The 23,215-nt window shown below is 41.7% G+C and overlaps 1 protein-coding gene across 1 annotated transcript; it reads right to left on the bottom strand.

Moving 5' to 3' along the window:
• Positions 1-20,007: 20,007 nt before the first annotated feature.
• Positions 20,008-22,549, bottom strand: LOC131690718 (uncharacterized). Its single transcript, XM_058976672.1, has 5 exons — positions 21,279-22,549; positions 20,890-21,219; positions 20,688-20,802; positions 20,491-20,615; positions 20,008-20,434 (listed from the first exon to the last, which is right to left on the bottom strand). Exons 1-5 carry the CDS (start codon positions 21,384-21,386, stop codon positions 20,108-20,110), a joined length of 1,005 nt encoding a protein of 334 aa, XP_058832655.1. The 5' UTR covers positions 21,387-22,549; the 3' UTR covers positions 20,008-20,107.
• Between the last annotated feature and the right edge of the window lie 666 nt (positions 22,550-23,215).

Raw genomic sequence — 23,215 nt, 5'->3', positions numbered from 1 at the left:
TACGATCGCGAAGCGCTGGAGCGTTTGTATGTTAACGTGTTTGATCGCGTGGGCGTTTGTTTGTCGCGGGTGCTAGCGCACCATCCACCTATTCTCGAATGAACGTGGCGCGGACCGTGAATCTGATGTTTAATTTGGGTGTACTGTTCAAATACCAGAAGAGAGTGAGTTCCCTCATGGCACTAGCGTCCCTGGTGATGTTGCTCTGAAATTTGTTGTCTACTAAAAGCACAGACCTAGGCTGCTAACACTGACGCACTGCTTCCCAATCTGATAGATCCATAATTGCGTGGGAACGCGCGTTTGCATAGTCTTACTTGAGATCGCTTTGATAAATTCGTAGGTATCAATAAGTTCACCTAATCACAGAGGGCGTTTTTATGTTTGCGAGACTACCTGTTGGTTTGCTTGGAAGATCGAAATTGCATTTTCGCGATTGTGACCAATATTGTATTATCGCGCAGAGCTGGAGTGTTTGTATGTTAACGAATTTGGTCGCATGGGCAAGTACGTGTAGCGTGTATGTGTGTCGCGAAAGCTCTTGAATGTTCGCGCGATTCATGATTTCAAGAGTATGGTTCGGATCTGAGAATGAGATACGAGATCGCGGGCATAAGTGTGTGCGGATGATTGCGATTTCATGTTCGGACGTTGTGAGCAGATTTGTATAAGCGCAAAAGGTATAAGCGATTTCAGAGTAACGTGTTTGATTGCGTGGACGTTTTTATGCGGCGGATGCTAACATGTAAATAACTTCGTATATTTGATTTCGTTTATTTAACCGTGTCGTTATTTGCATAATCGCGTGGGCTTTAGAATGTTCGCTTCCCCTTTTGCTTCTCGTTTTCCTTCTCCATCACTTTGTTTCGTTTTCTCTTCCTCTTTTCTTTGCTTCTTCTCGCTTTTCCCTTTCATCCCATCTCTTCTATTTCCTATTTTCTTTTTCCACTGTTCTCTGTATTGCTTTCTCTTGTCTCTGTTCTCGTATTTCTTCTCCTTGTTATCTTTTTCTTTTCTCTCTCTCTATTTATTTATCTTGCTCTGCAACTTTCTTTACCTCTCTATCTATTTCCCTTTCCTTTTGCTGTGAAGTTTTGTCATTCTTTTTAATCTTTGCCTTTTTATTTTGTGTGTTTGCTATTGCTCTTCGCTCTTCTTTTTCCTTTTTATTGTTCTTGTTTTTTATGTATTTTCCTTTTCCCCTTTTCCGTTTAGTATTACTTTTATTTTATTATTTATTCCTCATTTTATTTATTTATTTGATTTGTTACTCTTTTCTCTTTTCAGTACCACTTTAGTTACAACTTTGTTATGTTCTCTTATTTGTTTTTCTATTTTCTATTCCCTTTTCGTTGACTCTTTATTTTGTCCTAAACATTGAAGACCCGAGGCTACAGAAAATGCCAAAATACAAAAAATCTATGCATTGTTAAATTTAGCGCCTTTCGAGAAATTTATACGAAATAATCAGAATATGTATAGAGAATAAAGAAAATTTCGGCAATTTCAATACCCCATTTTGTCAGCCCGAAATACACAAAGAAGCTGATAAAAACTGGATCTTTATTTTATCTCGGCTTTTTTTCTCATTTGTTTCTATCAGTCTATTTTTTTTCTTTTTTTGCAATATTTTTCATAGCCATTTTTTCTTCTTGTTTTCTTTCTACCTTTTCTCTTTCATCTGCGCCATTTTTCTGTTCATATTTTTTTTATTTTTTCTATTTTATTTGTAGTATGCGTTTATTCCTTTTACCTTGTCCTTTTTACTCATTTTCTCTTTCGTTTCCTATTCGCTTACTTCTTATTTCTCATTTTTTTTTCCATGTTTGTAAGCTCTTATTTCTTATTTCCTTTCTCGTTTCTTTTTTCTCTTGCTCTTCTTATATTTCCAGTTCCCTTACTATTTTCTCGTATCTACTTTCTCTGCCCTACATTTTCTTTTATCATTTTTCTGATATATTTTGTATTTTTCTCTTTTCATTCCTTTTCCTTTTCGCATTTCTCCTGTTTCCTTTCTCTTTACCACAACCATTTTGCTCTTTTTCTTTTTTATATCCTTTTCTACTATTTCTCAATTTCTATTTCTTTTTCTTCTATAGTTCCTCCCCCATTTCTGGTTCCTTTTCTTGTTTTACATTTACTTTTTCATTTTGACTATTTTCATTTTTCTTTAAATTAGTTGTTTGACTTGATTCTTTTAGTTTCTTCGTTATTGTTCTTTTTTTTTTTCTTTTCTACAATGTTTTGCATTGCTTCCTTTTGCTTAATTCTTTATTGTTGCCTTTTCTTTTTCGATTTTTTAGTTTTGCTCGTTTTTTTCTTTCCTTTACCTAACACGTTTTCGTTTTTATACCTTCATTGATATTTTTTCTCTTTTTTGATATGACGTTAGCAATATTTATATATCATATTCCAATAATCTTTTCCCCTTTCTTGTTTCACTTTTCTGTTTCCCTTTTTATTTTCTAGTTAATATTTTTTTGTTTCCTCTTTTTTTCTGTGATTTTTTTCCCTCTTCTCTATTAATTTACTATAATCTCTTTTCTCTGATATTTTTTCTATCACTTTCCCTTTGCTCTTTTCTTTTGTGGTTTCGCGCTGCTCTTTAATTCTTCCTCTTGTTTTTCTTTTGTTTTTATTTTACGTTTTGTTTTCTTTTTTTCTTTTGTTATTTTTCTTCATTTTTCCTTTATTTAGTTCTTTTTGAGTCCCTCTAATCAATTTCCTTTTGCTTGGTTTAATTTTTCTTCCAATTAATCTCTCCTTCTTTTGATTTGTTTTTATATAACTATTTCTTTTTTTCAGTTTAATTTTATTTTGCCCTTTTTTATCAATTTTTTCTACTCCGTTTTTCCCATTTTAAGTATCCCTACATTTGGAAGAGAAATGTCTTAGTTGCGGACAAAAAACGCCAGCTAGCATTATACTGTTCTCGCATAATTCAAGGCCCAACCGTATACCGTACAGAGCAGCTGTGTACGACAGGAATGTTATTTAAATTAGACTTACACTGAAAAAAATGAGTTCCCCGTTCTAATTGGAGTGCCCAGTTATAGCATCCTGAAACTTGTTATCTATATAAGTTCCGTATTTTAGCGTGGGAGCTTCCGGGCAAGTAGGATGCATGATTTCGTGAGAGTGGGCGTTTGTATGTTAACGCTTAACACTGCATTCAAAAATTCGTAAGTGCTGACATGTTAATTTAACCATCATGATTGCGAGATCATGGTATTATCGCAAAATGCTCGAGCGTTTGTGTGTCGCGTGTGTTGGCACTTTTGTAATTTCGCGTGAACTTATGCATTTCTACAACCGTGTGGTCGTTTACATATTCCCATGTGCTTTTGAGTGTAGCCGACAAACGAAGAAACAAGGCAATACATTCAGTGAAACTGAAATAGACGTACGACTCGTATACTCCAATATATTAGTACAAACCCTAGCTAATCACTAAATTTGGGTTTGGGCTAGTAAAAGAAGGAAAAAGCATGCAACGCAAAAAGGCCCAATGAGCCCTCCCGGCCTCCTTGATGCACCACTATCGAGGTGTATTGTAATCAACATCTTAAAGCAACTTTCTGTTAGAGGACAATATGAAAAGCAATTACGCTTTTCTTCCCAATTGACACATTAAATAGAGATTTACAAATAAATTAGTAAAAATTATTGATAATCGATGTACTAAATTGCGTCAATCCAATCAGGCCTAGGGGAGTGAAATTCATTATTTCATTCTATTCAAAGCAAAACAACTGAAATACTAATGGTTTGTCGTCTATCTAACCGAATCCAGTCCAATAACTAATTTGAAAAAGGATCCTTTCAGTTCGTAAAACATTACGAAACGAACCAAAACGAAATTCCCAATTAATTATGTGACTTCAGTTCTTACCTACCCGCCTGGCAGGAGATAAGGACTCGCCCAGATGATGGATCGGGCAAGATACGACGATGACAGTCTGTCGATGCAACCGCACCGCATGTTGACTTTTGAACCTGTTGCATTGCAGTTGTCATCAGTTTTATTTTCGGAAGGGAATCCGCTAGAACTAGAGGAACTACAACCGGTGTGTTTGAATTGTTGCTGTGATGATTTATAGCACTGGCACCTTTCCTTCCACGATCTAGTAGGCCCATGGCTTCCGTAAGAACTGTCAGACAAGACTTTTCAATCAAGTTCAAACACAGACAACACAACGTTGCATCGCTCTTTTTGTATCTGTCTGTGTGGGTGGGTTGCTGTGTGTGTACACAGTACAGAAAATAATGTTTGACGTTCCGACGCAGAAACAAAAAACCTGTTTATGGTAAATGTGATACAATTTATTACCGGTGCAATCGGGGATTGTCTGGCTTGGCTGGAAAAAAGGTGCTCGGTGCGAAAGCTGCGCGAAACAGAAGAAACGCAATCGCTTCGGCTGGTCCTATAAGTCCTGCAGTTCGTTGTCTTCGCTCGCGTTATATTCTATCTTTTCATGCGGTAATTTATATTAAAAATGCATCACGAACAAGAATTATGTGCGCGCTGATAAGATTCCTGGTTTCAATTTTCAAGTTGAGTGGAGGAAAAATAAAATGCGACGGGAAAAAGTTTCGCATCCATTCGGGGTAATTCACCTAGCAGGCGGTGCCGAAAGCGAAATCCAACGCAGACGCAAGCTAATGACAATACTTTTTCCTTCTCCTTCCGTTGATTTCTCTAAAAAGGCACCTGTAGACCGTGTCAGATGTTTCTCGCCGACAGAGACCTTCGGGAAGCGCTGGAAAAAGGACATTTTACTCAGTTGCACTTCTTTTATCGAACCTTCCCATCTTTTTCACCGTCCTTCTTCCCATCCACATGAAACGAACGTCTGGCGAAAAAGAATGTCACATTTTCTAACTTCAACAAAGCCGGCTGGAGAGCAACATTCGATTGTCTTCCTGTCCTCAAAGGTAGCACCAATCGCGGAACTCGATTCGCGAAACACCCATAACAAACAAACAAACAAACAGACGGGCCAAGAAAGAACAGTGTGTTCCGTCTGCCAGCGGTGCACAAAATTTATGACATTTTAAAAAACAATATATTTTCTCCTGGTTCCTGCGGTTATGTTGCGGCGAACTTGGTGTGGTTGTGTGTGCGTGTTTTTTTGTTTGTTTGTTTGAACATGGCAACTGCCGCGACGCGCAAAACAGGGGAAGTCCCTTTGTGCTGGTCCTGTTCGAGCCTGAGGCTGGTGGGTATTCGACGGCGAGGAGGTACAAGAGTCAGAATTATGCAGGTTATTTATTTTGTTTGTTTTCGAGGGCTTTTTGCACCCTCCTCTGAAGTTTGCCGACGATGCTGATTCGTTTGAGGTTATGGTCTTGGTGTAGCAGCTAGCGAAAATGGCCATCATTTTTTTCCCTACGGAAAATTGATGGGAATGAAAATTGTTCGCACCGGAGACGGTAAGTTTGTTCCTGTTCCCGTAGCAAACTTGAACAAAATTATCGGGAGCCGGCCGCAATAAACCCGGCACTCAACTTGGCAACACTGTATAGTTTGACAGTTGTAACATATTTATAAGTTCGTTTGTAGAAAAATCCTTCCGACTAATTAAATCAACATTCGTTCGAAAATTAATTTTCCGTCCTACGACTCTTTCCTCCATCGTCCCACTCGACCGTGGTATTAATTGATTAATTATTACTTGCGCGGTGGTGATGTCGCACGACAAGAGGCACATATTTTCTCAAATTGGTTGCACGCGTTTCGTTTTCTCATCCTTTCCCGGTTTCTGTCTGACTGTTCCGCGACAAGCGCCAATACGTTTGCTGGAAGATACACACGGGAACAAGCGCACCACTCAAAACCATTCGCCATAAATTATCCTAATTAGGCACTTAATTTTCATTCAGAATAAAATGAGCGAAGTAGGCTCGTCCCTTTTTTTCTTCGCTCGATTCTTGCATTTTCCACGCATGCTATTTCCGTGACGCATCACTGCGCAGGTGAACGCGAGCAGTAGCAGAGAAGCAGAACAAAAAAAAAACGCGAACAAATTATTAATTATTAATTATGAATTCCGACAGACGAATATCTGGCCAATTTGTTCGCCCGGCCAACGAAAGGCGCGACGGCGGAATTCCTTCGACTCCCAAATCTGGTGCAGATATTTTGTACTTACTTCCCGCAGACTATCCCCGATCGATTGGTCAAAGATTGATAAAACACTTTCGGTATAATTTAATTTTACGGTTACGATTATTGAGGTTATGTTCGGTTCTCACCTCGTCGTACTAGCGGCGGGGTCTTTGCCGACAGGCGATTTGTCAACCGTTAAAGGAAATAGTCTGCCAAAAAAAAACAAAAACAACTGCACCGTAAAGCTTATCGCCCAGTTGCGCGCCGCTTGTCATTTTCGGTCACCATTTGGTAAAACATTTTACGACGCCATCGAGATTACGCTAAGCGGCTATTAGCAGCGTCCAATGCGAACGAGTGTGGGGTGTACGGTTTATGAGCCATCTTTCGCTATCGGGCTGGAAATGCTTTTTCGTTGGAGTTTAGCTGTTATCGCTTAATTTCGATGGATTCATGACTAATAATGTAGCATCTTTGGTGGTATGAGAAAGGAGTTAAACGGTCCGGTTTGTTTCGATGTTGATTCCGCTCTGCGTTTCGTCGCGGGTTTGATGTTTTACTTTCCAGTTCCGATTCGTTAAGATTTGCTAGAAAAAGAAATCTGATCAGGCAAGCAATTTGCGGATGTATCTCAATGAGCACCCACTTTATAAAATTTGCTGTTCCAACAGGGCTCAAGCAAGCTAGAATAATTAACTAGACTGAAATTTGTATCTATGGTGGTTTAACAGATGGTGACACCGGTTGCTGTTGGGATGTTTTGGGTCGCGGGAGACTTCTCCAGTACCCGATCCGGGAGTGGCAGAGGGCCCACTGTTGAGTTGGACCCGGGTATCTTGAACAGGCTGGGGTGGTGATGGAGGGGTTGGACGGTTTTTGATTCCTTGCAGTGTTGATGCCGTTGTCTTGGGCCATAGGCGACCTCTCTAACGCCGGGGTTATGTGGCAGAGGGCCTGTCGATGGTGGTGCTTGGCAGTGGAGTCTTCTTCTGCGTCTTTCATGAAGTTTAACGGAATTCCGTCCCTGACCGGTTCGTTGTAGAGATTATCTCAGATGGGGTGTGTTGGATCGTGTCTTTGTCAGAGGTCCCCGAGTTCCCAGCGATTGTACAGTATGTGTTCGACTGTGCGTCGGGTCTCGCATGTGGAGCAAACTGGGGGTTCGGCGTTGGAGATGAAGTGCGCATGGGAAAATTTCGTATGTCCAATACGCAGTTGGGAGAGTACCTTCTGCTCCTTTCAGTCCTCGCGGTCATCCCATTTGATTTTGTGGAGGTGGCCTTGGAAGGATTGCCAGTGTGAGGTAAAGTTAGCGTTCAGTTTCTGGAAGTATTCCTGGATGATATACGCTGCGAGGACTTTTTTTGGTAAGCCTTGGACAGTACTGCTATTGCCACCGACGTTTCCTCGGATGATGCAGTGCCCGGGGATCCGGCAGAGGGTTGTCAGAGGATCGTCGTATACGAAAGGGTACCATGATTGCCCAGATTCCAACGCTACGAGTGGGAGTTTGAGAAGATGACTGTGGCTTTGTCTGCGGGTTTCCTAGACAGGGCTAGGACGATAGCGGCGGCTTCCGCTGAGAAGATCGATGATTGGGAGCGGAAGACCTGGTCCGATGCCGCTAACTCCAAACCCCTACTTCGTTGCCTTTCTTTGGAGCCGTCGGTCGGTCGGTTTGGAATGCTCGGAGTTTCTGATACAGATGTATCGGCATGTCGTGCCCTGGCATTCCAGGAGCGGGGTCGTACTCCATGCAAGCGTGCAAGTCTTGCGAATTCCTCGTGGATATCTTTGGTGGTTTTCATGGTTATCGAGTTGTCGTCTCCGGATATCATTTCGAGAAAGCTTAATTACCGCCGAAAGGTTACTAGGGATTGTCCATCGGACTGGGAGTACATCGGCCAGGATACTGGGCAACGACTTGGAGGCGGGCCGAATGGACTCGTGGTATAGGGGGGTCAAGATACGGTTGATTCCTTCGCTGTTTCGCCCGGTGTCTTCTACGCTGTAGTAGATGCGACTGTGGAACAAGTATTTGCTGATTGTTATTGCCAGGTTGCGGTGATACTTGGAGTGTCCGGTCGAGCCTTTTCCGGTTGGCGCATTCTTCTATGAGCTTCCAGAAATGAGGGATGAATGTAGTTTTGCAGTCCACTGTTATTCCAAGGAGCTTGCTTTCCTTGCTATGGAAGATGGGCGTTTAGTTGATTCTGATTGGTCAGTTTGATTTACCTTGATTTTTCCTGTAATGACGTACAGAACCCAAGCAAATGGAAGGCCCATAATACCCCCATGGTCATGATCCAATTTCACCCCCACTGCATGTGGGGTTTTGATAGTGTTTTGAATGGGATCAAGTCATGGAAACATCATCACTATGATCCGGTAGACCCCATATAAAAAACTATATTCTGGTGTATTTATGGGTTATTGGTATTTCGATGGTCGTGAAACTTAGCGCGGACCATATTTATGGTCTTTTCAAGGGATTGTATGGTGCCTGAACCCTTGAGAATTAGCTCAAGAATGTCGTCGGCCTAGACGAGGATGTGGACTCCCTCTGGTGAACCGAAGAAAATTGACTGAAGAGTGACCAGGATCCCGGGGGTACTCCGTTCTCCTCGGTGTAGAGTTCGGATTCACTTCCACCGATTCCAACTCTTAATTTTCGATTTTGCAGACACTATAAAATATATAGGCCGAAGTTACCTTGCATTACCCTTGCATTAGTCGAGCTGCCGGAGAACTCTTTCTCGCCAAATGGTGTTGTAGGCTTTGTCTATGTCGAGTACAGAGCTTGTAGACAATCTTTGTTCCAAGTAAGCTTCGGTATCCTTTCTCTTCCGGAAGGCGTGCTGAGGGTGGGTGTTCCGGTTTCTTGCATCTTATTTGGGATTGGAGTAATGAGTCCTGTTAGCCACGAATCCGGAAGGTGTCCGCTCTAATCCGGTTGTATCTTTCGAGGATTGCTTTCTTACCTTTAGGTGGTAGGTTTTTTAGGAGTGGGTAGCCTACACTGTCCACACTGGTGGATTTCTCACGTCCTTGACAGAAGGCGTCGGCGAGCTCTGGCCCGGTGAAGGTTTGAGTCCATTCTTGGGTTGTGTGAAACTCCGGGGAAGGCATGCGGCTGCCAATAGGGACGAGAAGTGACATCCGAGCTCGTTGGCGATCTCTTAGAGGTAGGTGGCTGCAATGCCTAGGGATACTCCTGATGTCAGTCGGCATCTCCAAGACAGTAAAGGGGGTTTCTAAGAACGAGAAGACTACATTTAAGGGGGATAGCGACCGGATCTTTAGGTGGTCTTTCTTGGGACGGAAGTGTCCGTACAGGAGCGATACTCGGCGCACGCCCAGACAATATGGTCGATATCGTGATAGCCGTCGCTAAAGCCGCAGATACCACTCACTATCCACGAGCCCAATGAATCAGAGATGCGCATCAAGGGTGTAACGATTTGACATGATTCTTAACGTCACGCCAATGAAATCACGACCGTGGTTTCGTCGATATCCCATTGCTCCATGAATTTTGCCAACTTGAGAGAGTCCTCTGATGAAGAATACTGAAATATTCGTTGAAGCAAATCGGTCTTTCATAAATGTTGCCTTCTAAAGCGCCCATCTTAGCTAAAGAGTCCGCCTTCTCATTGTCTGGAATGAAGCAATGAGCAGAGACCTCAAACAGAGCACTCAGGAGCTCCCGCATTTCCCCCAGAAAATACGGGGTGGGTCAATAAGTTTAATAGCGTGGACGTGTTCCGGTAATATTCGTATCTTGGAAGTAATCCGAGAAGTGCTGGAAACTTGCCTCAGTACTTCCTCGAGCTGTTTTTTGAGGATCTTGAAGGAATATGCCTCTACACACGCAGCTTGCGAGCTTTCTCCTTTTGCTATAGTTATAGAGTATAGAGGTTCTTGGGAGGTGGTGGCGTAGAGGTTTTTGGCAACGTTTTAGTTTATCCACGCGCAGTTTGTATGCAGGACATGTCGATAGATCATGTAGATGCTCTCCACAGTAAGGATGTCCTTTCAGCATTCACAGTGCAAAAATCATCCGTATGATTTCCGCCGTACTTTCAACAGAGGGCTATATTGCTACAATGGGTGGCTGTATGGACCACTTGTTTGTAAATAACCCTTTCATGCCCAGCTTTTTCTCGTGCATGTAGGGTTTCAAAACTATTTTTCCTTGAGAACGGTGGGGTCAAGAAACACGAAAAGCCTTTTTTCATAAAGATGGGTGCTTCCCTCGCAGTGCTAGAAGCTGCTCAATTTTCATCTTCCAATGCTCAATACTATTCTCCTAGAATATTTACAATAGTTTAATTGCGTGGAAAATGTAGCCAAAGACAGCCTAAACTGATAAGTTTTATCAATTTTCCATAATATTGCAACATAACGAAGGTATATGATAAAATTTATTTACCGTCGTCAACGTAAATTGTTGCTGGCAGCACTGCTCCATCGGAATCCAATCAGACTAATTGCAATAACTTCAGTTCTAGAGCTGCTCCTTGAAACTATTAATAGTCAAATGAAAGGCAATAGTCACATTTATGAGCCTTACTTGTTTTTGTGAGAAAATTTTGCCTTAATCAAAAGTTATAGCTGTTTAAAAACGTTGTTGTCCACAAACAATATGGGCATGAATGTCCCGAGGTACAAACAGAGGATGTAGTATGGTAATGCAGACCCAGCGAAGGTCATCCGATTAGAGTCTGATCGGGGGTATGATTTAGTTGCATTCCCCACAGTTAGCACTGAATGCAATCGCGTGCAATCCCGGCATTTTCACCGGTTGGAGTATGCGATTCCTAAAACAGCCAACTTCGTAACTCCAGCAGGTTCAAACTAGTCAAACTATTATCGGAGACCACACCATCAATTTCGACTTCCCTAGCGGGAAGATAAACATCGTTTCCCTTCTAAGAACCGAGTTCGTCACAACTGAAAAGTGCTCCGTCAGGACTTTATAAATCTTTAACGTCTGCAAATCAAGAAACATACATCTGTCTGTGTATGGCGGTAATCTGACGGGATAGCTCCATGGCAGTTTTCTGAGAGCGAATCGCACGAAACATCTTTGTACACGTTCTAATCACTCACTTTGAACGGCATGATTTGGCGCCCACACTTGCACCGTGTGCTCTAAAACACTTTCAATCAGGGACCAGTAAAGAGAATTTAGTGCGTAGAAATCGTTGAAGTATGCCGTTATTCTGTTTTGGAAAGCCTAGCATACCAAAAGCAGTTTTCCAGACTTGATACGACTGCAGAGATCGTTAATGAAAAAGATAAAAATGGGAGGGCCTAGATGACTGCCTTGCGGAACGCGGCTGTGTACATTAAACATGCATTACCGCGTGTTATTTATCCAAACAAATGCGGACCGATCAGAGAGATAGGACGGCGACCAATTAGTCAGCCAAGCCGGAAATCCTAGTCGCTGTAGTTTCCGGATTGCGATGTTGTGAGGTACTTTGCCAGAAGCCTTTGAAAAGTCGATATAAATTGAATCCACCTGCTGACGATTCTCGATGACAGGAAACAACAAGAGAAGTATAAGCCATAAGGTTATATGTAGTAGATCGTTTCATGACAAATCCTTGCTGATATTCCGATATTAGGTGGGAAGCAGCTGCATACGTAACGTTGTAGACTAACTTTTGGAGGACTTTAGCAAGACAGTTTAGCAGTGAGATACCACTATAGTTCGCGATGTTGTGAATGTTTTCAGCTTCAAGAATAGGAACGATGGCTTCTTCTTTTCACACGGTGGGAAAAAATCCTTCAGTTAACGAACGATTGAAGATGAAGCAAACCGGAAGAGTTAGCGCGTGGACGGAGCTCTTTATCAACTGAGATGGTAGGCGATCCGGACCAGATCCTTTTGACGTAATAACGGAAAACTGAGTTTTCAAGACGTGGCCTTCACTAACAACCAGGCGAGGTAGATTTATGTTATACGGTGGCAGCGTTGCTAAATACTTATTCGAAAGGGCAATGCAGTCGCTGTTGAATACATCAGGAAGGAAATCAGCGAATAGATTCACGGCCCCAGTTGGGGAGGAGCTTCCCTAGAAAAACGACAGTTGGTGTACTGCCAGGACGTTTTCGGCTATTAACGAAGGATCAAAACGTTGCGGGGTGGTCACGGAGACTATTTTGCATTCGATTCAGCTACTCGCGTAAAGTGTCATTGCTGGCGGTTTCATACTGTGGCTCGGTTTGACGAAGCGTTATTTGGTTAGCGTTGGATTTATGGTGAAAATATCGTTTGCGATGTTTTCGTAGAATGTTCCGGAAGCGACGAATTTCAGTGTTCCACCACGGGTGCTTGTGATCCATCCTCTTCTTGATGCGTTTCACTGGAACATCATGGCGGACATTACAAAACTTTAAAACAAAAACTGACAGCAGCGGATATGTTTGCATGCGATACGCATGGACTACTTCGATGAATTGAAAAGTTTTATATGTTTCTGTTGGGTTCTTTGCTGACACAGTTAATCTCACTTTTCTTGACAGTTCGCTTGTACTGTTTACATGGACTTAGAAAAATTTGATAAATCAGTTCTTAGTTTTTAGAAAATTAACACCAAAAACTAACCCCAACGAAGTCCGAAATCACACACCACCATATAATTATCCACTTGAATTAACTAAAAGAGACCACTCATTTTTTTTTTTTCAGGATCAAAACTCAGCAGAAAGGCGTGAATGAAAAGTTTAAACTAGGAATTCACCACAAAAAATAATAAACATACACTCGGTTCGTAAAGATAATACTAAAAAAACCACGTCAAGCCGGCCCAAAACGCAGTCAGTCAGCAACGATACCTTCGGAAAGAATCAGCCCAAAAAAGGGGGCAACAGATAATTGCTTGATTTATTTACGTAGGAAAAAAAAGAAACCAAATAAGGCGTTGAAATGTTAAATACCGGGTTCATCCCCGTGATTGTCGACATGCAAACTCGGATGCTCACGAAAGCCGGCGGTCGCGGTTAGAGTGCATATGGTGGGGGGTCCTGTTTCGGGACGTTCCCTGTCCATCCCATCAGCCCTTTTTATGGTTCGGGTAACAAGTATGAACCGACACTCTAAGCAAACCGCAGCCAACATACTGGAACGTTACCCACACACACACACACACACACAAACGTGATCCAAGCGACGATGCTTCGTGCTACCTTCTCGTTGAAGCTTTTCGACAGCTCAGCCAAGCCGTGTCTGCTAGTCCCCGAGAGCTGGAAGCTGCGCGATTGCAGACCCCGAGAACCGAACTGAAAGCCGAAAGCGACAAGTGTTTTGCTTTTTCTTTGCTGGTTAGCCTGGTAGGCACATATTTGCAGTTCTAATTTATGCCCGTAATTATGTTACGTTTTATGTTTAGCCTCATTTTTCATGTTCGTGAGTTTGAAAAGGTTCTGAAAAGCTTGCAGTCAGCGTGCAGTTGCTGGAAAGAACTGAAGGTGTAAATGGTTTGTTGTTTTACGATGAATGGTTTGTAAATAGTCGTAAAGACGCTAATGAACGTTCTTGACGGATCAGCTCATGCTTCAAAGAAGGTGAAACTGGTTCAATTAGTCAGTTCATTTACTTCTACCAACGTACCAGTCGAAATTAGGCTCAAAATACACATTCCTTGACACTTGTTTTGCAATCCGAAGTGTCCACTGGAATTCAAAGCTGGTTTCGTTTTATTTTTTCGGTTTTCATCCTTCTCGTCCTCGAAGGGCCATAACAGTCATCGGAGCGAGCGCGGAGAGGACCGCGCGTATCATAATTTCACGAAACCGATTGTCATCGTCGCGCGCGAACCGGTCCATCGGTTGTACAACCCGTTCTCTGGCAGTTGTCATTACCCAAAGTTCGACCGCGGTCGGTCCAGTCTCCTCAAGTTATGCTCAATCCAATTAGCGCTAAAAAATGTGACATTTTTATTAACAATTTCGTTCTGTAGAACTCGAATCCTAATGGGGCTTTTCTCTGCTGGATCGCTTATGTTTTTTTTTCCTTCGCGCGTTATCCGGTTTGTGTGTGTTTCGCTTTGAGTTTTAATTGGCGATATATTCTGGTGGTTCTGGGTCCCGTATCGGGGCAACAGTGGTTTCCAAGATCTTAATCTTGGTGCTCGCTGTATCCAGTCAGTTTAGATGGCATCGTGCAGATCGGTGGAATGTGTTCGGATGAAAAGTTGCTTAATGGAAGTTAATCTGATTCAATTGGGAAGTGTATCTTATCGTTAAGGGTCAAGTTTCGGAAAGCAAGTTACATTGTTATGTAAAATTAAATGTCCATAAAGACCGATTTCCGTCAGCTGCCGAGTAGGAATATTTCATTACCTCCACATCCAAACTGAAAAGCACATGCAAAAATGTGCTAAACTAAGCGTAATTGTTCCGCAGGGTAGTCTAGGAGAACCGTTGAGCTTTGTACTATTTGTTAATGTTCGTTATGTTCAGCGACTTGAAAAGGACATAATAATACCTACTCGATTTTCTGGGGCTGCAAATAATCCTTGAATCCTAAAAGCAAGCACTGTTTGAATTTCTATATTTTTATCCCTGGGGAGAAAATTGGTTAAAAGCAATTTAAGCATAGATACGCAAGTTGAAAAGCGGCTCCAGCCAGATGAGAACGGGGGCGTCTATTTGACAAAATGTATCTGATGCACAATTTGGAATTTAGAATTTTGGAAATGCGATGTGTGGAAAGCGGCGAGGAATTTGGCAAACCATGCAGAGAAATTATTAAAGATGTTCCTCAAGGTAGCCACTAAGGACTGTCGTATCTGTTCTATTCATCCATGATATTGATTCAATAATCTACAAGCACTTCTTTACCCTCGGCATGATACTGTACCTTGATGTGGTCCGGGGGCTTTTCCACTAAAGCAGTATTACAGTGATTATATCACAGAAACTTGGGATATGATTATTTTCTTTTTAGTTAAGCTACATTGTGATCAATTTTAGTACTTAACTTGGCGACCTTTATTATCCACTGCCATGGTCAAATAATATACAATGTGGGTTTAGGGCCCAATTCTCCCTGCAGGCATCCTTCTTTTTTGCTATATTTTCAATTAAATCCACTAACACTCATTAACACAAATTGCTTATTCTCTCATATACACTAACAATCTCTCATTTCAAACGTACAAACGTGGCCTACGCGATAACATAAACCTGGTCACAATTCTGAACGCCCGCGATCTCGCCAATATTCAAACACCCCGATTGATTAGGTGAACGTTGGAACCAAAGAACCTAAGCTCGCGCAATCATGAATTGGTCACGTCGGAAAGTCTCCGCCCTTGATCCTAGCAGCCCAAATTCATGCCTTTAGTTGGACCAATAAAAAAAAATAGACAAGACGTCTACGCGCGATCATTGAAGAATGCGCGAACATGCGAATGGCCACACGCTTATAAAAATAATGTGTCCACGCGAAGTTACATAGATACTAGCACACGCGACAAAAACGTCCACATACAAACGCTCGAGTTCTTCGCGATCATCCACGCACGACCACACTCACGATCTCGTAAAAAGTATAACACCCCGGTGACTAAGTGAACGGTTTAACACTTATAAATCAACAAACCCGGTCGCGAGAGTGAACCTCCAAATGCCCGTGTTCGCGCGATCATGAATCGGTTTCGTCCGGAATCCCCTATTCTCGGCCCTAGTAGCAGAAGTCTAATGCCTTTAGGTGGACCAATCAAAACTATGATGCTCATATCCACTAAACTACATAAAAATCGAATGTATACACACAAAGCCACATTTACGCGACAAACAAATATAAAAATGCTTGAGCCCTTCGCGACCATCCACGCAACCTACACCCCCGCGCTCTTCCAGACATTATAACATCCCGGTGATAATATGAACGTCTCAGCACTTGTAATCACTCAAACGCAGTCTCAAGTGTGAACCTACAGTCCCCCGCACTCACGCGATCATGAATCGTTCACGGCCGGAAGTTTCTATCCTCGATTCCAGAAGTCTAGGTCCATGCCTTCAATTGAATCAATTAAAAAGAAAGCTCTCATATACACTGGACAACACGGTCCATGGCGACATGACCGGGAAATCTAGTGATATGGAGTAACTAACTCCCTGTCAGAATGTGATCCGTACACCGAAAACTAAACATCAGAATGACGGTACGCGTGGCACATACACACGGGCACACGCGACAAACACGTCAACAAACGATACTTCAGCTCTTCGTGATCATCTACGCACACCTACATTCGCGATCGCAACACTCCGGTAAAAATGTGAACGGTTTAGTACTTACGAAGTTACAAACGCGGTCTCAAACGCGAACCCGCAAACGCGCGCGATCATGAATCGATCACGTCCGGAAATCTTTATGCTCCATTCTAGTAACTTAGATCCATACATTCAGTTATACCAATCGAAAAATAAAGCTCCACAACGCAACACGTTCCTTGGCGACATGACTGAGAACTCTAGTGATATGTAAGAACCCACTTTTTTCTAGAATCCGAACCGCACACGAAACATTAAGAATCAGATTCATGGTCCGCGCGCGATCGTTCTAGAATACACGCGAATATGCGAAAGCAAACGGCATTTCTATAGAATTTATACACGCGAAGTTACATACACGTTAGCACACGCGACATACAAACGCACACGCGATCGAACACGTTAACGGACAAATGCTCGAGCTCTTCGCGATGATACACGCGATCGCGAGTCCCTACGCCCGCACATACCTGAACCGTACAATGAATATCACATTCAGAATCACGGCCCGCTACAATTTTGGCCTAAAGCAGTGTTTCAGTGGGCGACATTGCCTGCACTATGCTATATTTCACCCTAGGGAGGAAAATTGGGTAAACACCAAAATTTCTCACTAGGGCGAAAATTTGTTTGGTAAAACCAGTCTTTGCACTTGAAGGGCACAAATCCTTATTTGTTACACGGGTGCGTTTCGGCTTCGCCTCATCATAAACCGACACTAACTTTTTGTCGAAATAGATTAGCGCCGGCTTGGCGCAAATCCCTTAAAACTAAAACACACTTTGTGTTTCAAATGAACGACTGATCAAACGTGATGTCCCGTCCGAGCAGAAGTTCTGTTTATGCCGATGAGACACAGTGAAGCCGAAACTTGTCTTGGCTTAGCAGGCCTTGCATCAAGCCGGCGCTAATCTATTCAGACAAAAAGTTAGTGTCGGTTTCTGATGAGGCGAAGCCGAAACGCACCCGTGTGACATTGCCTGTCTCCTCTGCACATTGTAGTATGTGATTCTGACGGGGAGCCCTTCCGAGGCCCTAGCTCTACAGCTCCAGTAGGACAACTCTCAAAAAAAAATCTACAAGCACTTCTATGTAATTTACAAAAACAAATATTCAGGAAAGGGTTGTATACACACGTTGTGATGTGGTAGCATCACGGAACCATTTTCATACATTTTCGTTTTCAAAAATAAGGAATGATTTCGGATGTTTTATGTTTTATGAGTTTTTTTCAATGCTTTCCATATAGAATTACCAAACTGAACCGGAGAAAATCGCAAAATATTAATCATCCATCATCCACTATTCGCCACCTTGTCCCGCTCTTATCAGCTTGTGCAAACTCGGCTCGAAACCTACCCGCGCAGTTCCCATGGGAAGCAGCCCCCGGAAACCACGGCAATAAATTTCACCATTAACTTTTCAACGTCGTACAACTATCATCACGCGCCTGCAGAGGAGCAATTTTTACCTCATATTTCGCGATCCCTCGTCGCCGGTGGTCCATTCGTCTGCGGACTAAAAAGGCTGCGGACAATAACAACCCGGTGATTACGACGGTGATGATACGATCGATATTGACTCTTTTCAGCGCCTTAAATTCATTATGCTCCGGCTGTGTTCGGTCGGTCAGGTTGGTTGCGCGAAAACAATCACTTCCCTCGGGCGGAGCGGACAGCAAACAGGCAGGCAGAACTTCGCGGCGTGTCCAAGTCCGCCCCTGAATTTGTCCCTCGATAAATCATCGCTTACCTACAGGTAGGCTGGTTGGTCGGTTGGTTCGATCACTGCAAAAATTATCACCGGGGCAATGGGCAGTAGGCCGTGCATTTTTTTGTAACGTGCTGAGAAGGCTGATTCTCTCCTGGTGGGGCGTATGAGAGGACGGCCACTTTTCTCAAATAGTTTTCTGCACCGAAAGCGGACATGATTTATGAGTACGTAACGCCTAGCGGGATTGTTGGTTGGATTGGATGAAAATTCGTTCAGCTTGATCAGTTTTATAATTAAATGTTGACGACACCAGTGTTGCAAGTTTGCAGTGGAAACAAATGGTTATGAAACAAAATTTGTGTAAATTCTACCACCCTACCAATGCCCGTAGTCACTGACCCCTGGACTTTGATTGAATCGAAAATTATTCCCCAAAAAGCGATAAATTTTCCTCAATCACGATCCACTGCTTAGGTCCCAATCTCCGGCTGCCACAGACAACAACAGAAGAGAATAAAATGCAACAATAGCCAGCGTCAGCGTCGGAGAGAATGAATGGGTCCCACAAAGTAACAACCAGTGCGAATCCGGGGTGCCAACCCGGTGCCGGACGGGGACTATAATTAGAGGTTCATTAAAGGGGTGGTCCTATCAATTTTTCCGCTTTGTTTCCCGCACTGGCAGAGAGCAAGCACGTTCGGACGGTGCTGCTGATACCGTGGTGACCAACCATGGCCTCCTTCGATCAATAATGCGAACCGTGCTCTGGCTGACTGGTGCTGATAGGTCCTCCGTGTATAATTTTAGCATTTTTGTATGCTTTGTTTTTCCGAGGTCCTGCGCCGACGTAATTCGTTTATTTATTTATGCAACCGCAGGTTCGTGGTCTCGCCAAATTGGGCCGCGGCGTACAAACAATGTGGTACCTTGTTTGTATACGATCAAATTGGATTTTCCGTTGAAGTTGAGCCTTGGCAGAGCTGCCAAGTTCCACCTTGAGAACCTTCGGTGAGATTGTTCCTTAGATTCAAAACCTTTTCATCGCAAGCGACACCTTTTCTCGTATGGATTATTCCCCTACACGCTCGTAAAAAGTTACTCAAAAATGAGTTTAATCCCACCCATTTCCAGATAAAGTGGAACAACCCTTAAATTGAGTAATTCCGGAGTTACTCAAATTTGAGTAAGCCAGCATGAACCAAAAACTGAGTAATTATTACTCGGTTTTTGAGTACAATATTATCTACACTAAACCCAAAAGTGCTTCACTAGTACTCAGATTTTGAGTTCAACATTGCTCAAATTTTGAGTTCAGTACAAATTTAACAAAACCAAAAATTAAGTAATTATTACGCAGACTTTGAGTTGAACATTACTCAAATTTTGGGTTCAGTAGAACTTCAACAAAACCAAAAATTGATCGATTTTTACTCATATTATGAGCAGAAGCTTACCCAATTTTTGAGTAGACAACAAAGCCAGTTGTAATTCCTCAGTTTTTGGGTAGAATATTACCCAATTTATGAGTGTAATATTTCATTAAAACCCAGTAAAGTTCAGCCGGAAATGAGCCGGAATTCCAGCTGTTTCCAGTCAGTATTCCGGCTCCAGTGACACAACCGATTCTAGTTAGAATAGGTTGTGTCACTGGAGCCGGAATACTGACTGGAGCCAGCCGGAATTCCGGCTCATTTCTGACTGAACTTTACTGAGAAACATCCGGATTATGACTTGCAATTCTGAATGGTTTCTGTAAGAAAAAATGCAACAACCGATTCCTATTTAAATTGGTTCATGATCGATTGTTGCATTTGAACTGGAACTAAACCGGTTTACATCCAGTGAAGAAATTGGCCGTCAAAATTTTGTTTTGGATACAACACAATGCAGTCTTTCTTTTCTTATGGAATATTTTTACAATAATAATTAAAGAAACTTCTGTTTATTAAATTTTATGGTTTTTAGTAAGTATTGTATAAAAAAGTTGTCCTTTTATTTGTTGTCAATACGTGCGCGGGAAACTTCAATAAAAGTTTGGACGAGTCTATTCACAGTTGTCCTCTGACTGTGCGGAATTATATTATATATGGCACATGCCAGAAAGTCCCAAAACATTCTAAAATTAGGTGGCACCTCCACTCCGAGAACTGCGTAGCATTTGAATAAAATTTCCACTGCATGAATAGAATTGTTAGTCTCGAATATAACTTTTTTCTCACAAATGACGGCATAATTTCCTCTTTTCATCGGGCTTGCTACGCACACCATGTGTAGTTTGGAATCAGTTGCGGGGGATGCCACGTATGTATCTAAGCACTCCTAATGATGATATAAAATCATTACATCTAACCTTATGTATATTATATTGCATTTACCCCAATCCAACGAATTAAAATTGAAGCCGAATGTTCTTCGCCTACAGTTGGACAGCCTACCAGCGTTCTTTTTTGTCCGCGAATTGGCATATGAGAAATTATTCTCAAGCATCCTCGAATGTGATCTGTGAATAGTTTTACAAATTTAAAATTTTATGACAGACCTTTGGGCTAAATTAAAAAAAAATATATCTCACCATCTTCTACTCTAGAGAATCTGGACGGTGAATAAGATAGACACTGAGAGAAGACATCCTCGATTTTGAGACCTTCTGTTCTGTTAGGATACAATCTCTCAAACATTTGACGAATCTAGAAAAAGTGATATGATATAAATATTCATATGTTCCGTGAATACCATAAAGTGAAATAGTAAATAATAAAAAATAAACATGTTACCACCAATCCTTCATATGAACACAGGTGTGGAAACATATCCAAGATATCATTAACGGGTTTCTTTTCTTTTAATAACAGTTTGAGGACTGGAAAGCATCGGTCCATTTCATCACAAATATGTTCTGCTACTGATGCCGATGCAAGCATTACTCGGAGCAATTGAGCCCGCTCTACAAGTTCAGTTGAAACGGACTCTTCTACAGGCATAGTTCCTCGATTATATTTATGTTTTCCTGCAGGTAGCTGTTTGATGACATTCCGGATGCGATGAAATATCATGCCAGTATGAGCACCCTTTTCCTTGCCTCCGTTGCGCCAAAAGAAAAATGACTAGCATGAAAATAATTATAATTATATTAGAGAAATTAAATAAGCATAGAATAACAAACCTCATCAGGAGCAGTTGGTGTGACTCGCGTATTACTAAGTTGTGGAAATAATTTTACGATTTGAACAGCTGCCGCATGCTGTTGATTAACAGAAGGATACCTGCGCATTTAGAGATCATTGGTTCGTTACTCCGAAAAAGACCAAAAAGATTCCGTGAAAGATTAAGTTCTAAATTTCTTAAAAAAAATCTAAATGGTAAAAGTATGAACGGTATTTGATTCGTAATTCTTTGCATGCTGGGACACATCTATTATTTTCTGAAGAAAATCGGTCAGTTTATTACTGTTTTAAAAGTCTGTAAATGTCTGGACCAGGCATACGCAGAACTTTTTTTTAATCACCGATATCATACTTTTTGATCTGCCTCTCGTTTCTTCTGCTGCAAATTTTGTGCATTGGACGTATTCGGTCTATCCACTCATTGAATATTTACTAGAAGTATATGCTAGAAAATGCATGAAAATTCTCGACAAACATATGATTACGGCCTAAAAGCCAACTGTCAAAATCCACTTTGAATGGAAATTCCGGACAAACCGTTACACGCCAATCACAGATGTTGGTAGTAAACGAAAGAGAAAAGTTTTCTCTTTCATAAACTGTTGTGAGCTGTGTTCGACTAGTAACGGTTTGTCTGGAATTTCCATTCAAAGTGGATTTTGACGGTTGGCCTTTAGGCCGTAATCATATGTTCGTCGAGAATTACAGCAAAAGAGACGGGAATGAAAGTATGCTAATTCTGCATATTTTTGTTTCTCAGTGCAGCAAATCTGTCCACAGTCTGTAAATCTGGCATCGCTGTTGCTCGATTCAACGACATTGCGGCTTAGTTAGACCCTTTGGTCGATTTACGATTGAACTGTATATGTAAACAAATAAACACGCTCGCTATAAACAGAAATTGTATACCTTTAAATTCTGTTGGTTTAAATGTTTAAGTTATTATAATTCGTCGTCGTCGGTCGTCTTTATAATTTTGTGCCGGAACATGACGAATTACGCTTTCTAAGTACCACCGTCAAAGACGCATGTACGTTCTTATGCCGAAGTTTATAAATCGAACCAGATTGAAGATGTGTAAAGAATGGTCAATATTGAAATCAGGATGCGAAGAACTGATAACTATGTGGTTTCCTCTAGCAGTTTGTACTGTGTTTCATACATTTCTTTATATTTATAATCAGAAGTGAAGTTGTTTGGCCGTGCTTCATTACTATGCATACTTCATAGTTTCATAGGCTCAATGAAGTAATAATGCATGATACTGATTGACTACGATGTTTTTGAAATAGAAGCTTCACAACGAAAGGCATTGCTTTTCTCTGCTCATAGACAGTGTTAGATCACCTGCATATTTGCTCGAAGGACTACTAAGGGCCGATTTCTTCATTCTCGCCTAACGTCTTAACCAGGTTTAAACGTACTGGTGAACCCGGTTTAAAATTTAAGCGAGGATAAAGAAATTGGCCGTAAGCCCTATAAATATGTATAGGCATTGCGCATTTCGCCGCAAGGTTGCTCTAGCGGAGAGACTCGTGCGGTTCAATGTAAACAATTCATTCTATCACACTTTAAGGAGTGTTCATAGTTTGATGCACTAGTAGAGTAACAAATAAAACTTTCTACTTGCCTTTGACCGTCCATTATTTGAGTCTCCATTTGCTTGCATGCGACTCGTGTAAGATGATTTAAACCGTCCTTATCTGGTACGATCCCTTGATCCAAAATTGGATACAAAATTTTCATTCGGAATTTTGCGTCATCTTCGAATGTCGAACGGTTAATCTGAAAACGTTAAATATGTATAGTACGACAAGCGCTTACAGTAATTATAGTAGAAAGTTTACCAAATTTTGAACATTAGTGGAAGTCTCATCAATTTTATCTTTGGTCGGATTAGCTTCAGAACTATAGTTTTTTATTATGTTAAGAATTG

Source organism: Topomyia yanbarensis, chromosome 1, assembly GCF_030247195.1.
Source record: "Topomyia yanbarensis strain Yona2022 chromosome 1, ASM3024719v1, whole genome shotgun sequence".
Classification (NCBI taxonomy): domain Eukaryota; kingdom Metazoa; phylum Arthropoda; class Insecta; order Diptera; family Culicidae; genus Topomyia; species Topomyia yanbarensis.
This window is presented reverse-complemented; position numbering and strand designations above follow the sequence as displayed.

Bases quoted from the DNA above. Each gene is read 5' to 3' on its own strand.
- LOC131690718 (XM_058976672.1), bottom strand. From the start codon at position 21,386: ATGCGCAGGTATCCTTCTGTTAATCAACAGCATGCGGCAGCTGTTCAA. The intron at 21,220-21,278 runs GTTTGTTATTCT...TTTTCATGCTAG, and splicing joins CACCAACTGCTCCTGATGAG to TCATTTTTCTTTTGGCGCAA. The intron at 20,435-20,490 runs GTAAATGCAATA...TATCATCATTAG, and splicing joins TTTTAATTCGTTGGATTGGG to GAGTGCTTAGATACATACGT.